Source organism: Panthera pardus, unplaced genomic scaffold (genome assembly GCF_024362965.1).
Source record: "Panthera pardus isolate Hobbes unplaced genomic scaffold, ASM2436296v1 HiC_scaffold_17, whole genome shotgun sequence".
In the NCBI taxonomy this organism is placed as follows: domain Eukaryota; kingdom Metazoa; phylum Chordata; class Mammalia; order Carnivora; family Felidae; genus Panthera; species Panthera pardus.
In genome coordinates, this window is record NW_026526732.1 from 147210796 (window position 1) to 147228759 (window position 17964).

At 56.3% G+C, this 17964-nt stretch overlaps 1 protein-coding gene across 9 annotated transcripts in view; it reads left to right on the forward strand.

Annotated features, from left to right (window-relative positions):
- The window catches only part of GRM4 (glutamate metabotropic receptor 4), a 151216-nt gene that overhangs the window by 47361 nt on the left and 85891 nt on the right, over positions 1-17964 (forward strand). For all 9 annotated transcript variants that reach the window (XM_019456805.2, XM_019456799.2, XM_053905127.1 and 6 more), the window contains one exon: positions 6019-6235. In XM_019456805.2, coding sequence (XP_019312350.2) covers positions 6124-6235 — 112 coding nt within the window. In that variant the 5' untranslated portion in view covers positions 6019-6123. The remainder of the gene's footprint in view (positions 1-6018; positions 6236-17964) is intronic.

Below are 17964 nucleotides of genomic sequence, written 5' to 3' on the forward strand. Positions count from 1 at the left end.
CAGCCCCCACCAGGCTAGTTCTCTGAAGGTGGGTTATTTAAATGGGCCCTGAGCACCTGGCTGAGAGGAGGGGCTTGGTGCCACGTGAGAGTGTGTGAAGTGCCTACTGTGTGCCCACCTCCTCCCCGCCCCTCCCGAGGCCCCATCGAGGGAGGAAGGGGAGGCTGGCAGTGTCTCCTCGCTGGGCACTGTGTCTGCAGCAGGAACCCCCTGGGAGACGATGGTGCACGGCTCAGGTGGCTGAAGGGGGCGGGGGCGGGGGACAGGGTCCCTCAGGCCTGACCGTGCAGGCCAGGCCTTTGGAAGCTGGCGTTCTCTCCTCTCACAGGCCCTCTGAACTACACATTCCTCCCCGTGCAGCTTTCATGTCCCTAAAAGCCTGGCTGCCTTTCATCTGTGAGGAAAATAGCTGATGCTGAGAGCCGGGCTGTCGAGGCCTCAAGCAGCCAGGATCAGAAGGGCGGGGAGCAGGCAGCCAATCCGGGGTCTGCCTGGCCCAATGCGGGGTCTCCCTGCTTCCCTGGTGAGAGGGGCTGCATCCAGCCACGTGGGGGCCCCGAGGTCTGCCTGGGGCCTGGCCTGGCCGGCGGCCGAAGGTGGCCCCAGGGTCCCAGCTTCAATCTGTGGCTGCCTGGTCTGGCTTGTGGGTGGGGCAGAAAGAGCAGAGTCAGCTGGGACGGTGGGCAGGGCTTGGGGCCAGGACTCGGGGATAGTGAACAGGAAGCAGAGCAGCTGAATCGGTGCCTTCTTTCTGATGTCTCCTGGCTGTGATGTTCAGAGGGTACTTTCCTCTCCCCGAGCCTCAGTTTTGTCATCTGCAAAATGGGCACGTTGGTCCTAGCCTTGCCTCCTTCTCCAAGGATAATACCCAGCAGCGCCCACGTGTTTGAAGCACTTTGCAAGTACTTGCTCGTGCAGTCCCTTCTGTTGTTACTGTGACTTCTTTATAGGGGAGGAAACTGAGGCCCAGAGAGGCCGCTCGCTTGCTAAGGTCACAAAGCTGGATGACAAGGCTGGGTCATAGCAGAGCCTTGTGCATGCGCAGGCTGGCTCCGTAGTGTGCTAGAGCCAAAGCTGGAGCCGATGCTGTGCTGCCCAAAGCATTAGGGAAGAGGCAGAAAGGGGAGGTGCCTTTAAACACTAAAGCTCACAGGAAGAGGGTTGGGGTTATTGTGGTGTGGCCCTGGGGTATCCATGGTGATGGCCATGGGCCCCTGGCTGCGTGACTCAGGGTGCTGCAGGCCTTGCTGAGGTCAAGGTAGAGGCTTCATCCCTGACTGTTCTATAAACAGCCTTGAATGAAGTATCGGCTTTCAGGGGACTGCGCTCTGGTTGGCTGTTACGTGCTGGGGGTGTCCCACCTCCTACCCCCTTCTCCTCTGGACGGTGTGGGACGTGGACCAGCCACTCTCAGGGAGTCCCTAGATTCTGCTAGACTGGGAGCCAGTGACCCCGAGTCTGTGCTGTGGGCACCCTGGGGCACTGCCTGCGTGTCTGGCTGTTTTGCCACATGTAGGCAGGTATGCGGGGCTGCTGACCTGGCCTGGGGGCAGCCTGAGAGCAAGTTCAGGCTCTCAGCACACATATGCGCACGGGCCTTTGCACTGGCTCTTCCCTCTGCCTGAAATGCCCTCCCTCCAATTACCCACATGGCTCCTTCCTTCACCTCCTTGGGGTCTTGGCTCAGATGTCACCTTATCAGAGAGACTTCCTCTGGCCCCTCTAACAGTGCCCTGCCCTGTTCTTCCTTTTTCTCATGGGCCCTTATTCCCGTCTAACAGCTTGGTATCCCCTTTCCATTGCCTGCCTGTGTCTCGACTGGGAGCCCCACGAGGACAGATTGTCCACCTGTCCATCGCCAGCACTCAGAACTATGCCTGGCAGGCTGGCGGTGCTCAGTGACTATTGGTGGGAGGAATGAATGAATGTACTGTGCGCTCGTGTGCTCGGGGCACATGCCCCAGCACGTGCATGCACACGTGGGTGCACACGCGCACATACACACACACACACACAGACAGATGCACTTGGCATTCATCTTCATTGTTGCTCAAGCCCGGAAGCAGCTTTTGTCTTTCCCCACGTGGCGTGGACCTCCTTGTCACTCTAGAAGCCTGAGAGAGAGAGAGAGAGACAGACAGACAGACAGAGAGAGGGAGAGAGAGATTTTTTTCACCGCCTCCCTCTCTCCCCTCAGTCACTCATCCCTTCTGCAAGCGGGAGGTTCTGCCAGGTGCCAGCTCCAGACACACTCTGCGTCACTCTGGGGTGCCCCCACCTGCTCCTTCCAGGGGTGCAGTGGGTGTTGGGAGCAGTCCACTTTTCTCTGCGTTTCCACAAGTAGCCCTGCCCAGCATGATGGGGGCGTCTTAAAATGCCTGCTGAGTTGACAAGACCAGGCATCTTCACCCCAGGAGGACGTGCCTGGTGCCCCTGGAGCAGCCCTACTCTGTGCTGGGGGAGGTCTGAGCAGGCTCTCTGGAGCTCAGGGAGGGCTGCCTGGAAGAGGTGACAGGGGCCCTGTGGGCAGAAGGAGCCAGGCAGATGGACCGAGAGTAGGCCAGCCGTGGTTGGTCAGGGGCTGCTGGAATCCAGGTTGTGGCTGACCCTTGTGCCGGCATTGGCAGGGGCGTGGCCGCCCCCTCCCCTGTCGTGCTGCTGTTGGGAGAGGAGAGGACTTCTCTGAGGAGAATGTTAATCAAATGCCCCTCTGGCTTCAGCTGTGCTGCTGAGACAGAGCTGAGGAGGCATCAGTCAGAGCGCCCTTGGGCCAGGTTGTCCCAGTCACCCTGTCCCGGGTGTCCGGTGAGGGGGGGGGTCCCTGCGTCTCCCCATGCACTTCAGGCCTGGGTGGGGCCAGGGGGGAGGAGGGCCTTGGAGAGCCTGCGGGTCAGCATTCCAGGAGGAGGCCCCCCACCGCCAGGAGCACAGTAGTAACAGCACTGGGAGAGAGCTGGGGGAAGGACCCGGTGGGGGGGCATGGGGATAGAGGGCTAAGGGAGGTGTAGCGGGAGGGATCATAGCCCACCTTTGGGCTAACCTTTTGAGTGCTTACTGCCTGCCCGCAGTTCCCGAAAATTCCCTCATGTGACCCTCACGACCTCCCATTTGGCAGCTGAGAAAACTGAGGCCTGAGAGGTGAAGCAACTTTCTGGAGGCTTCCCAGTTGGTGGGTGGCTGAGCTGGGATTTGAACCTGAGCAGTTTAGCTTCCAAATCTCTGCTGAAACCACCCCGCTAGGAAACTTGGGTGGCCTGGAACTGAGGAGCCTTCGGACGGGGAGGAGGAGCTGGCCAGGGATTATCCCCTGACCCTGCTCAGGAAGCTGTCCCCTCCCTCCCAGCCACCTCAGGGCTGGATCCCTGTTCCAGGGTCTCAGGAATTGTTGGGGGCAGATCAGGGGCCCCTCCTGGGCTCCCAAAATCCGAGACCGGGGCACCCCGGCAGGCTGACTAACATGTACCCTGTGGGAACCCCATGCTTGGCCCTCCCACCCTTTGTGGGAATGGGGGCTCGTGGTGGGATGGGGGCCTGGGTCCTGATCCCTGGACGTCCGTCTGTCTGGCTGCCGTCCCTGCCCATGCAGAATGCCTGAACCGGAGGGGAGGCAGGGAGGTGGCTTGGAAGGAGGAATGAAGGATGAGTGAGAAGTTGCCTGTGGGAGGGACCCCGAGACCTCCCTGGGCTTCCTGCCCCTCTGCTGGGCACAGTCCCTTTTGACACAAGCGCTGTGTTGGGTGGAAACATCAGAAGCAGGAGACAAGCTTCTTCTAATTAGGAAGAGAGCGGGTTCCTGGGCCTGTGATTAGCACTCCTCGCTGAGGCCCAGGCCCAGGCGGAAGCTGACAAACACCCCGGAAGCTGACAGACAACCTGTCTTCTCTCGGGGACCTGCTGGGACGGCAGGCTGGTAGGGCAGGCCCTGGCCCCCCAGTCCCCACCACCTGCTCCAGCTCCAAATTCAGGGCACTTCTGTTCAGGGGGATGATTCAGGGGTGCTGTCTGTTTTGTTTTATTGTTAAAAATTGGTTAAATATGGACATTTCAGATATGTTCAGAACAAATAGGGTGGTGAGCCCCCACGTACATGTGACTCAGAGTTGTCCGTTCTTGGCCATTATTCTTTCTTCTTGGATGTGCTGTCACTGTGATGCTTTGGAAACAAACCCCAGACCTCCTCAGATCCCTGCATCCTTCAATATTTCAGTACATATCTCTAAAACCGCAGGTCTCAACCGGGGACAGTTCTGCTCTGCTCCCCAGGAGGCACTTGGCTGCGTCTAGAGACGTTTTTGATTGTTACAACTGCGGAAGGCAGGGGCTTCTGGGATCTAGTGGGTAGAGGCTGGGGTTGCTGCTCAACATACCTCAGTGCACAGAACAGCCCCCCAACAAAGAATTATACCCCCAAAGCATTAATAGTGCTGAAGCTGGGAGACTGTTCCGAATGACGGACTCTTAAACACCCGACCAACCCCCGCGGCTGTGATACCCTTAGTGGGCCTTAAACATAACAGACGTTTACAATTAACCATCAGCTATCTGGCCAGAGTCCACATTCTTGGGGGTGTTGTTTTCGTGCTCTGCGCTCTCCAAGGCAAGGAGGACCGGGCTAGTTTTCAGAGGCTGTTGACACAGGTAGGAAAGGGGGCGGATGCTTCGGCTCAGGAAGATTCTAGGCGGGAGGTATGTTTGCATGATTCTACATGTGAAACATACACGGGGTATGAGGGGGAAGGTGTCCTCCCAACCCTGTCCCCTAGCCACCTGGTTCCCTCTTCTGGAGGCAACTTAGCTGTTTCGTTTCAGGGCGGCGAGAGTCTGTCCTGCCCCCTCACGTGATAATGGGGATGCTGTTCACACGCGGAACTGTGCCTCGTTTCTTTCTTTCCTCTGTGGGTCTTGGAGAGCTATGCAGAGCAGTGCATGGAAAGCTGCCTGGTTCTTTTTCACGGCCAAATAGTATTCCTGTGTGGCCGTAGCCTCCGGAGATTTGCTATTAGAAACAGTGCCACAGTGGTTAACGTAGCGTATGCCATCTTCTAAAGATCACAAGAACTACAATGAGAGGGTTTGGGGGTTAACCCTTAGTTGCTCAGCAAATCCAGACAACCAAACATCTGTTTTTCCCACCTCATCCTTTCCTTTTTCTTGGATGAGCTCAGTGAGGGGAGGCAATGAGGGGCTTGCTGGGGCCCGCCTTGGGGGGGCATCACAGGGGCTGGGCTGGGCCATGTTCTTTTCCTAATGGGCGTCCTCATTGGAAGGCAGACCTCCAGTGTCCCTGGGGATAGGGACACCCAAGGCACAGTCCAAGTGGGCAACCTCTTGTCCAGGGTGTGCCCCAAATCCTGCTGCCCCCGGAACATTCCCCACTCTCAGTTGCCACAGGCTGGCTGTGAGGTTTTTGTCCTTTGGGAAGGGTTGGATGTCAACCACAGGAAGAAGGACAGCTTAAGGGCTCTGCATCTCACTTTTGCCTGGGGAGGGCCCAGGTGGGGGTCTGTGGGTGCAGAAAGGTGCTCTGTGGAGAGCTGGGGCAGGAGTCTGCTGTTGGGCCCTGTATCCCAGGCTGCGGAGAGAGGGACTTCCCCGGGGTGGGTTCCCTGTCCACTCTGTCCTCCTGTAATTCTACCTGTGGGGTGGGTGGGGCCCTGTCTTCTCTGACCTGCGCAGGACAAAGGAGCCATGGGGACAGGGTCTGCTGGGTGGTGACATGAGTGGCTGCCTGGGGGGAGTTGATGGGCAAAAGGACTCTCAGTCTTTATGTAAATGGAGGCACCCAGAGGCTCTGCTGTGTGTTTATGTATGTAATCCTGTATGATTCCAGGGTGTGTGTGTGTGTGTGTGTGTGTGGTCCAACCCATAACACAGGGTCTCGCCCAAGACAAGAGGAGGCAGTGCCCTGACCCTTCCCAAGGCAGTGGGGACGAAAGGAGGTGGTGAGTAGTGGTGTGGTGCTGGCTGGGGATGGTGGGGGTGCCAGCAGCCCCCATCAGCAGCCCCTCTCGCCCCCAGATACCCCAGATCAGCTACGCCTCCACAGCCCCCGACCTGAGTGACAACAGCCGCTACGACTTCTTCTCCCGAGTGGTGCCCTCGGACACGTACCAGGCCCAGGCCATGGTGGACATCGTTCGCGCCCTCAAGTGGAACTACGTGTCCACGCTGGCCTCGGAGGGCAGCTACGGCGAGAGCGGCGTGGAGGCCTTCATCCAGAAGTCCCGGGAGGATGGTGAGTCATGCTTGGGAACAGGGGGATGTCAGGGCACAGTGGCCAAGCGCTGCCTGAGAGCCACTCTCTGGGTCCTGCCCCAGGCCATTCCCTCGTGGGCCTCAGTCTCTCCCGGGAGCACTGGGGCACAGTCTGTGGCCTTGCCGGCCTGCTGGGTGACTCCCAGGGGCAAGGGGTGGACGGAATGACTTCTGCAGACGTGGCCAGGCAGACAGAGGGACCGCCAGTATTCTGGGCGCGGGATCCAGTGGGACAGCTCCTGTTCTCAGACAGAGAGAGAAGGGGAAGGGGGTGGGGACGGAGGTGGTCTTGTTTAGGGGCGGGTCTCAGGGACCCAGGAGCTGGGAGATCAGCCAGCAGGTTCTTGGAGAAAGAATTGTTTGAGGAATTGAGCTGTGTGTGTGGAGGGGAGGTGTGGGGTGAGAGAAGGGGCCGTGTCTTACATGGGGCAGGCGGGGCTGTGCTTCTTCCTTGTGGCTGCAGGGAAGGAGGTGCCCCTGGGTGGGATGTGAGGACCTGCGAAGGTGATGTGCTCTCCTGGAGGTCTCCCCCATTCACCACCGGGCACCCTTCTCCCCATTAAGCTTGCTGCATTCCCTTAATTGTCCTCAAAAGCTCCAAGGATAAAGCTTTTAGGTATCAGCAAGCAGTAAGAGGCAGGCACAGCAAGGGTTAACGCTCTGCCAAGTCTGAAGCCTGGGCCACTTGGTTCCGATGGCCCCATGGCCCGGCTGAGGGAGGGTGGCCTGCATGGGGCTGTGGTGGTGGGGATCCGGATCAGCAGTCAGGCCCCTGGGCTGAGGGCTCCAGCTGGGTTGGGTGAGCCTTGATAAGAGGGATAGTTCAGAGAGGATAGGGTGTGGGGGAAGCAGAGAGGCTCTTCCCCCTCCCGACAGACCCAGCTCCTGGCAGAGGGGCCCCTGGCCTCTCCCAAGGCTCTTTCTCTAAATAGCTCACTGTGGCGCCCTCGACCTTGGAGGATGGCATCTGTATATTTATACCTGTATAACCCCGGGACTCTAATTGCTTTTCCTAAGGACCACAGAGTATCCAGAGGCTGGCGTTGGTAACACCCTGCGGGCATAATCCTGCTATAAATCTCAGATAAGCCCCTTTAATTGTACAGCCAGCACAGCTCGGGTGCCTGTAACCTGGCGGAGAGGACGGAAGTGGGGCGGCGCTGACCGATGGCTGCGGCTCCAGGCCACTCCCCGCTCTGGCAGCTGGCCAGGCAGAGGGGGGCATGGGGTAGATGGGCCCTGCTCTCACCTCCAGGCAGGTGGGCGGCAGCTCCCTGGGGGCCCCCTGGTAGCATCAGGCCCCTGGTGCCCCAGCCCCCTGCCTGTGGCTGCCCACATGTGCTTCCCTGCTTTGCTCAGACACAGGTGCCTCTCTCTGGTCTGGCCCTGCCCACCCTGCTCTGGCGGTGCCTGTCCCCAGTGGCTTGAATCCTTTCCCACACTAGCCCACCGCCTGTCTCTTTAAGGTGGGCGTCAGGATTTGGGGACAGAGGCGCTAGATGGGGGCAGGGACAGAAGGTCTAGAATTTTCATATTCGGTTGTGTTCAGTCCCTGCCATAAGGTTCTAGAAGCCACTCCTGGTACTCACAAAGCTCTCCCTATGTGCCTGGCACATGCCGAGCACCTGTTGTCCTGGGTGATCCTCCCTACCCCATGAGGTAGACACCCCTCTTTTATAGGGGAGGAAACTGAGGCTTGGAGGGGCCAAATAATAGCTGGCACCGGGTCATACAAGTGAGAGGTGGAGAAGGGATTTGAACCCAGGCTGTCTGGCTCCAGGACCAGACGTCGTAACTGCTTTTGTATTCATCACTCCATCTTCTGCCCCTGTTTCCCATGGATGGGGGCATGACAGACAGTCACATACACGTGCATGCATGCACACACACAGATCCCACTGGGGTGGAGTCTAGGTGTTGTGTTTTGGCTGAAACTCAGACTACTGTTTGAATTTGCCACAAGCATATAATCAGTCATTTGGTAGTTAGAAAATATGAAGTCTGCTCAAGATTTTCTAAAAGGAATTCTAGAAAAATAAGAGAACTAGCTGTTCTGCCAGAGCCTGCGGCTCAGGGGCCCTCCTGGCCTGGCACAGGTGCCCATCACAGCACCCCTGTGCCCCATCCCGTCGCCAAGGGGCTGGTCTCCTGCCTGGCCTGACCTCCCACCTCCTCAGACCCTCCTGCTGTCTCGCCTTGCAGCCCCAGGGCCCTGGCTGGGCCTGCCCTCGTGTTTGGGTAGCTAGGTCTCCCCTCATCCTGCTAAATGAAATTTGATTTGGAGGAACGTCTTTAGGTGGATGAAAAGAAAAGGAGAGAGAAAGCCATGCTCCGGCTGGCCAAATTGAAATCAGAATTGAGCGGCCTGTAGAAAGAGGCCGCTGTACCTTGTAGCCTAATCCCTGTGAAAGATTAAAGATGTCTTTGGCCGTATATTGTATTGATTCGTCCTCTGAAGTATAAATCATCTGTGAGTTGCTCAGAGAAGTGTCAGCGGTGTAGAGGGGAGGGCACACCTGCCAGGCTGAGGATGCACATCAGAGCTGAGGGGAGCTTGGCCAGCAAGTCCTGGGTGCCTGCTGTATGGACTTGGGGTCCTACAGGGGAACATAACTGTGTCCAATTTAGAGATGGAGAAACTGAGGCCAGAGAGAGTAGGTCATTTTCCCAAGGCCACGTAACCAGGATGTGGAGGACCAGGGATGGAACCCAGCTCTGTCCTCTGGGTGGGGAGCTCTCGCATAGCACCCAGCGCTGACTGGGCCATTGGCACAGGGCATAAAGAAAGACCTGGCCCCAAATTTCCCAGCCCCCATTAGCACCGTGCTCTCCCTGGGCCATCCTGTGGCCCTTGACTGAGCCCTGCCCCGTGCCAGGCACCCTCCCTCCACAATCATGAATCCTGGTGATGACCCTGAGGGCCTGGTGTTTGTGTTCCCATTTTACAGATGGGGGACCTAAGGCTCAAAGGGGTGAGGGGGCTTGCCCAGGCTCACACAGTGAGGTGCTGGAGCAGGACTTGGAGCCAGGCGGTCAGACCCAGGCCCTTCAACCCCATGCTGTCCGTCTCTCCCAGCCTGGATCACAGGGGTGGCAGCATGTGGTTAACGGGCCAGCTCTGGCGGACGGACCCAGGCTCCAGCTTGGCCACTTCTTGGCCGTGAGAGCCCTGGAAAGTCATTCCGCTGCTCAGTTTTGGTTTTCTCTTCTGTGAAATGGGGGTAAACCAGAACGAAACGTGCTTCTGGCCCATGGCTGTGGGAGCTCTGGGACACACACCAGAGGTTTATTATCAGGGGTCTGGCTGCCTGGGCTATGGCCCTCCCTGCTCTCTGACCATTCTTAGGGAGGCCTGGGGCGAGCTGGAAGGTCTGTGGGGGCCCTGACTGAAGCTGCAGGCCACGTTCTGGGGCAGGGCTAATGACAAAACCACAGGAGCCCAGGCCAGCCTGGGCCTTACAGGACAGCAGGTCTCGTGGCAACAGGGCAACGAGGTGAGCTCCCAAGGCAGCTAGGGCAGGACACGTGTGGGAGTGAGGGGCGCACATATGTGATTTTCTGGGCTCGTGACCGGCAGGCCTGCCTCAGTAGGGGTGTCCGGGGACAGGCCCGTGTGCGTGTGCACGCTTGTGCATTTCCCCCGCTTTGAACGCCAGGGCTCCCTCCTCCTTGCCAGGCTGCGGCTGCAGAGGGGAAGGCCGAAAGGCAGAGTACAACCAGTGCTGGGATTAGGCATGCAGCGCAGGCCCCACCTGGGCTCCCGAGATGATGCCGAGTGAGTCATCTAGGGAGGGAGAGACAGGCTTGAGGGGGTGGTACAGATGTGGCCCTGCCCTCGGTGCCTCCCACCACCGTCCTGGGCCCTCTCAGGGTGGGGCTCTGGGGTGTAAGCTTTTATAGCGTCACAGCCTTTCTCTGCCCATGGGCCCCCCTGTGAGCCTCGGTTTACTTGCAGCAGTGCTCCATTTCACAGATGAGGAAGAGGAAGGCTCAGGGAAGTTAAGGGGCCTGCTTAAGGTCAAACAGAAGTGTGGAGTAGCAGCCCAGGCTCCCTGTGTGGGCGACAGGAGAATGGATGATATTAGGAGGCAGTATTTATGGAGTCCTCCCGTGGACCAGGTCTTGTTTTACACACTTGGTTCGTGTTAACTCATCTAGCCCTCAAGACAGCTCCATTATATGGATGGCAAAACTGAGGCTCAGAGAGGTTAAGTAACTCCCCTGAGGCCACCCAGCTGGAAAATAGCAGGAGTGGAATTTGAATCCAGCAGAAGGCTCCCCCACTTCTGGTGAATGTGGCAGGAAGGACACAGGTCAGTTCCTGGCAGGGGTCTCTCCAGGGGGTCACCTGGGGAATTTGGTTCTGGTCCTCTCTGGTAGGTGGTTCCAGCACACTGGGCACATCCAGGCCCGTGCCTCTAGGGTGGGAACGCCATGGCCTCTCTGGTGGTGACAAGAAGGGGAGGGGGCGGGTGGGTCAGGCCTGCTCCTTGGAGGACGTCCTGTCCCTTGCATGGCGAGAAGTTCCAAAGCCTCATCTCCCCGCTGTGTCCCTGTGTCCCCTATTGATATTCCAGAGATGCTGGTGAGTCAAGCTGTTGCTGGTCTGACCTCCAGCTCCAACTCCCAGGGCTGAGCATCAGACTTGCATTTAGATGGCCTCAGTCAGTGCAGCGGCAAGGGTGGTGACCGGCAGCCAAGGCTCAAGGCCGGGGCGCCTCCTCATCCCACGGCTCTGTGACATCTCTGGACTCAGCTTCTCTTGCTGTGAGGGACACTTGCCTTCTGGAGGCTCCGAGGTGAAGGGGGAAGAGCTTGGCCAGCCAGAAAGATTTGTGCCACGGGGGTGGGGGGGGGGTGCTGACACTCCTCATATATCTGGGAAACCAGAGAGGTTTGCCCCAGACCCCCCCCCCCGAGATCCAGAGACCCCCTAAGAGAGGGCTGCTTCCTTTCCTGCTGCCCCCCTGGTCTTTTCTCCTTCCACTCTCCTCTCCATTTCTCTGCTGCAGCCACACCAGCCTCTTCACTGCTCCTCTAGCACTCCAGGCATAAGCCCACCTCAGGGCCTTTGCACTGGTGGGTCCCTCTGCCTGGAACTGTCTTTCCCTGAGTATCCATGTGGCCCACATCCTCGGTGCATTTGGGTGTCTTCTCAGCTGTCCCCTCTTCAGAGAGGCCTTTCTGACCACAGTATCTGAAATAGACCCTCCCCCGGGCCATCACTCTCTGTTCCCTGTTCCCCGCTCTGTTTTTCTTACAGCACTTGACAAGTAAATGTGTATTTGTTTATGGTCCACGAGGGCAGAGATTTTTTGCCCGTTTTGTTCTCCGCTATGTGTCTCCCTGGCACATAGTAGCTGCTTAGTAAATGTTTGTGGAATGGGTCACAAAATCCAGCCCCCAGCGACTCACTTCTTTGGCCCTTCTCCCACTCAGGGGCCTGAGGCTGCTCTTCTGGCCTGCAGAAGGGCAGACTGAGGCACAGAGGGCTAGGTTGATCTGTCTCGGGACCCCATCTTCCTCCCCGCAACAAGCTCGCTGGCTGGCCCCGACCCTCTCGAGACTCACTGAGGACAGCATCCTTTCCCGGAGGCAGAGCAGGGGTATGAGAACGCAGGGCTGCTCTGCAGCTGCGCCAGGCTGGGATGTAGGGCTCAGCCTCCTGTCATTCTTCGCCACAGTGCCTGTCTTGGGATGCTTCCTCCTGAGATGCAGCCTGCGCTGGAGGGCAGGAAGGGGAAGAGGCTCAGTCTTCCAGACTCACTTGAGTTTCCCAGCTGGCCTGGGCTTCACACTCTCTGTGTATGCAGCCCCCGTGTGAGGAGAGGAAGGAGCCGGCTCTCGGTGCGCACGGGAGGAGCAGTGCACCACCAGACCCAGCACCCCGCCCTGCCTGCAGCAGGTGCTTAGCAGAGTTTGCCTGAATGAGAACCAAGGGCTGGGATGATGCGTCTGTTAAAGCAAGAGATACACTGCGGGGGACTCGGCCCAGCCAGACCGGCTTAGACACGTGAAGAGGAAGGGAAGGGCATGCCAGGTGGGGGAACAGCATGAGAAGGAGGCTGAAGGGAGGAGCGAGTCAGGCAGAAGGGACCTGGCCGAGGGGCCTGGGCGTGGGATGGGGACCGATGCGAGATGGAGCTGAGCAGAGTGTTTTAAAGCCAGTCCTGTGTTTTAAAATTTTCTGGCAGTTGGGGTCATGTCTGCTTACCCAAGGGAGTGTATTAGCACAACCCAGCTCTACCTGCTGTGTCCCCCGCTTGCTCAGAGCCCTGAGTGGCGGGGGGTGGGGGGGGGCCCTCTGCCCTTAAGGCTCAGGCCAGGTCTCCGCCTCTCTGCGGGCTTCCCTCCCTAAACTGCTCTCCTCCCAGGTGGAGATGCTCACCTGAAGGGAGGAAGACCTTCCCCAGGGCTCACCACCTGGGAGACCTCAAGCACACCTGCCCCAGTGCCTATCGAACTTTCCCTGGGCCTCTGCCGTTTGACTCTGGCTGGGCTCCTTGAGGCTGGGGAGGGATAGGGCTCTCTTGGCTCTGTGCTCCTCACGCTCCCTTGCACCCAGCAGGGCCTCAGTGGATGTTTATAGAACGAACACGTGAGCAAACAGATGACCAGACCTGTGTCCTTGGGTCCATCACTGCCCTTCTGGGGCCTCCTTCTTGCTCATCCGTAACAGGTGCGGGAACATCAGCTCATCTCCTGCATCTAGCTCTGCCCCCTACAGGCTGTGTCCTCACAGTCCATGGCCCCTGGCTCCAGGCATTTTTCTCCATAAGCAAAGGCTCTCCGAGGAGCGCTGGAAAAGAAGACATCTCTCAAGACCTAAAGGCGTGAATGTCAAATGATGACACTTCAGAGTTTGGTCTTTTGGTTCAGGGATTATTGGGGCCAATTGCATGGGGACGGAGCCTAGAGCATGCAAATCTTCTCACCCCTAATCAGATGAAATGTGGTTGAAATTAGCCAAGGAGCTGGGGAGCTGGAAGCAGGAGGGGTCCTACCACTGGATTTAGCTTGGTGTATGTGAGAGTGAGGTACTTTGTAGCATCTTCTTCGGGGGAGACCTCTGGACCCCCCTCCCCCCGGCTGCTTCCGGGAGTCACAGCACAGGCCCAGTATGCCCTGGCCATTGGCCACACATTCTCCAAGGATGTGGAGGGGGAAGTGGGCCCTACCTCGCAGCCGGTCCTCACCATTCTAGCTTAGCAGCCAGGCCCCCAAAAACTTGAGACCCATCACATATCCTGCTCCCTTGTTCTGCTGCCCATCACTCCACCGTAGGTGGAGATTAAGTGGACCTGGCACGGGCACCCCCTCCCAAGCCACGAGGCCTACCACGCGCCAGCTGGGTCTCCTGGACAGCGCTTGGAGATTGGCAAGGTGTTGGCATCGATGTGACTGCTCGGTGATTGCCAGGTCAATCTTCGTACTGCTGTGAAGATGAACCCCGAGCTTGCCTGGCCCGCCTTGGGGACTTAGCCTGTCCACTCTGATTTCTCTGCCACTCTGGCCTTTGGCAGGGCGCTGACACCTCTTGATTTTGTGAGTCCCCTGGGTTGGGTGTCATTGGGTCACTTTTCCTGCTCTCTCCAATTCGTCTCTGATGTGCTTCCCCTGACCTATCACAGCAGGGATGTGCACTGATCTGGGTTTGCCTCTAAGCTTGACGGGGATGACAGGAAGAAGAAGATATTAGATGCCAAGCCCTTCTTGCCCTGAATTTGCATCCCTTGCCTCCTGGACAGGAAGCAGCATTTTCTTTCACTGGTCTTCTTTGTGGAACGTGTTTGAAGATTTCTTTGGGGTTTAAAAAAACTTCCCTTTGTTGGTTGCAGCCCCTTTGTGGCTTTGACCTTCTGAACCCTGTCCTCTGGATGCCGCGGTAGAGTGGAGTGGGTAAGAGCCCAGATGCTGGCTCTGTCACCATGAGCTGTACCACATCGAGCCGTCCCTTATGGTCTCTGGGCCTCAGTTTCCACCTTGTGAAAGGAGGATATTAATAGTAGCCTCCCCTCACCGCCTTTTAGGTTGCTGTGAGCAGTAAGCGAGTTAATGTGTATAAAGTGCTTAGGATAGTCTGGGCCCTGTACACTTGATCTTAGCCAAAAGGCCGAGAAGCGATAGTCTGGGCCCTGTAAAAACACCAGGCTGCCAAAGGTGTCAGTTGTCACCATTACCAATCAGAGTGGGGGAGCTGGGCCCACTTCTAGTTCTGCTTCAGTCTCTGGGTGGCTGTGTAACCCTGGGCTGTTCACTTTCTCTCTCTGAGTGTCACTTGATGACCAAGATGAAGGTGATGGGTTAGGGGACTTCAGAGGTCCCCCAACGTGCATCTTTGCATGCTCACCCACTGCTCTTGGCTTTTCTGTCTGTCCTCACCACATGGAAGTCCAGGTACCATAGGGTTGGCTCCAGCTTCCGGTATGTCTGTCGTTCTTGGGCCCAGACTTAAGCCCACAGAGTAGCCATGCACAGAGCAACCTGATCCTTCTGATTTTTTCCCCTTTGTTAAAGAGCAATTGGAGAAGGCCAGTGACCTTCCCCTGCTCAGGTTTGGGACCTCCAGGAACCCTCTACACCTGTTTGCTGACTATTGGACTTCAGCCTGTTTTCCTATCTGAGATAGGGTCCTCAGTACCCCCACTCTGAGCTCCTTGGAGATGTAGCTAGCTAAAGCAAGCCCCATACTGCCTTTTCTCTGAAGCTCTGGAAAGATCCTGTGAGCTCACCATTTTCTTTCCTCTCCACTCTGAGGCTTCCTGCTTCAGGCCTGTATGGGGCTGCTGAGTGTCCTGGGTGGGGTCTCAGCCTCATCCTCTACTCCTGTGTGACCTTAGGCAAGTCACTTTCCCCCCCTGAGCCTCCAGTTCTTCATCAGTAAGACCAGCAAGGGGCTGTGTACCTTCTCTGATGGGCTCATGCATGTGGACACAACTGAGGGCTGCTCGTAGCCATTTTTGCCTTGTTATTCTGTGTCCACCAGCCCTCTTCCCAGTGTTTTTGAGCCCCAACAGGCCTTGTCTAAAAGGCCCCAGAGTGGGGTGCCTGGGTGGCTCAGTCACTTAAGCAACTGACTTTGGCTCAGGTCATGATCTCACAGTTCGTGAGTTTGAGCCCTGCATCAGGCTCTGTGCTGACAGTTCAGAGCCTGGAGCCTGCTTTGGATTCTGTGTCTCCCTCTCTCTCTGCCCCTCCCCCACTCGTGCTCTGTCTCTCTGTCTCTCAAAAATAAATACACATTAAAAAAAATTAAAAAAAAAGGCCCCAGAGGTAGGGAGGGTCATATTCCTTGGTGGTCACTTCTTCAGTGCTTGCTCCCTTCATGCTCCTGGGACTTTCAGGGACTCAGAAAGATGGAGTCCAGGCCTCTAAGTCACATAGAGCCTGCTCCATAGGATGCAGCTGGTGAGAAGGAGAGTGGGGCATTTCTTTTCCTCTTTAGCCCCTCATCCATCGCCTCTGCATGGTAAGTCATTCATTTGCTGAATAAATATTTATTGAGCACCTACTGTGTGCCAGGCATTGAACCAGGACACTAGGGACATGGCAATGGACCAAACAGATGAAGATCCTTGGCCTTGTGAACTCACATTTGGGGAGAGGGCCAGAGGCAGCTTACAGTAAACAAGTAAATGCATCACTATATAATACAATTTCAGGTATCTCCCTCCTACAATTTCAGGGAGGAGCTGATGGCATGCTATGGAGAAGAATAAAGCATCTGGCAGAGAGGGCCAAGTAGGGGAGACAATCTCATATAAGGTGGTCAGAGAAGGCCTTTCTGCAGAGGTGGCATTTGGGCAGGGCCCCAAATGCAGTAAGGGAGTGAGGTTTGTGATCTCTGGGAAGAGTGCCCCAGGCAGAGGAACGAGCAAGTGCAAAGGCCCTGAGGTGGGAGCCTGCCTGGCATTTCTTGGAGAATAGCCAAGAGGAGGCAGGAGCAGAGTGAGTCAGGTGGAAGGATGTAGAAGAGGATGGGCTGATCACGTGGGGGCTTAGTTGGCCACTGGGAGGACTTTAGCTTCTAAATGAGATGGGAACTATTGGAGTGTTGTGAGCAGAGAAGGGACGTTAACAGACTTGGGTTTAATAGGATCTTTCTGGCTGTCGTGTAGGGAACAGACTGTGAAGGCTGAGGTGACTGAGGCAGGAATGCCACTGAGGAGGCCACTGCCATCATCCAGGTGAAAAGCGATGATGGCTTAGACTGGGAGTGGGGATGATGAGAACGGACTGATTTAGGGTCTTAAATTTTTTTGTTAAATTTTAGGCAGAACAGGAGCAGGGAGAGGGGCAGAAGGGGAGAGAGAGAATCTTAAGTGTGGATCCTGACGCAGGGCTTGATCCCACGGCCCTGGAATCATGATGTGAGCCGAAATCAAGAGTCAGATGCTCAACTGACTGAGCCACTCAGGCGTCCTGAGGGTGTATTTTGAAGCTCAAGCCCACAGGACTTGCTCCTAGATCGCATGTGGACTGGAGGTCGCTCAGGCAACTCCTGGGTTCAGCACCACGGATAGCGGCAACCACCCCAAGGCCAGACCTTTGGGGAATCCCTGGTTGGCTTTGGTCCCAACAAACTGCCAGTTCTCTGCCAGTCTTTGGCTGCTGAGCAAAGCCTCATCTTTAAAGTGCAGGTCTCTTCCCTTCAATTCTGTCATTAATTTTTTTTTTTTTAGCCAAACATATTTATTTCTGGGCACTGCTGCGAATTCTTTTTGGGATGAGGCAGGTGTAAATGCAATTACAGTTGATCTTTGAACAGTCCCGGGGGTGGGGGGTGCCAACCTCTATGCAGTTGAAAATCTACATATAAGTTTTGACTCTCTCAGAACTTAACTATGAATAGTCAGGTTGACTAGAAACTTCACTGATAACATAAATAGTTGATTAACACTTATTTTGTATGTTACATGTATTATATAGTGTTATAAAAAAGGAAGCTAAGAAAAAGGAAATGTTATTCATAAAATCACAAGGAAGAGAAAATACATTTACAGGACTGTACTGTATCAAGAAAAATCCACATATAAGTGGATCTGCACAGTTCAAACCAGTGTTGTTCAAGGGTCAACTGTATATAACTGAGAGAAGAGGTCTGGAAGCATTTGTCTCCAAAAATCCCTGCATCTGGCTAAACAGTTGTTTGGGGAGGGGGAACCTCCTTGAGGAGGGGTGATGGGAGGAGAGCCTTAAAGAGTGGGTGGGCCTGTCCCAGAAGAGCAGAAGGGTATTCTGGGTAGAAGAACTGCCTGACTCATGCAGTACTTGGTGACGTCTTCCTTCCGAGAGTGAGGAGGGACAGCATTCCTGGGAGAACAGCAGGCCTACGTGGGTTTGGGGGAGTCTGGCCCATGGCAGAGGCCACTGTCCCCCCCCCCCCAGGAATGCCACAGACTTGCTGTGTGTCTTTGGATAGGCCACCATTCCTCTTTGGCTCTCAGTTTCTCCATCTGTAAAATGGGGATAATCGCAATCCCTACTTTGCTGGTTATTGTAAGAATGACAAAAACAGGTGAATTAGCCATCGGAAAGGCCAAGAGAGGGCTGAAGGGCTTGAGGGGGGGCTGTCTTTGAGGTCTGAGCCCCCAGTGGTGAGCACTTGGTCTCTTCCTGGTGGGGTTTCTCCCCCTTGCATTGTGACTGTCCTCCCCTTTCTCCCCAACTTACATTATATCCATGCCTTATATCCGTGTCCCATTTTCC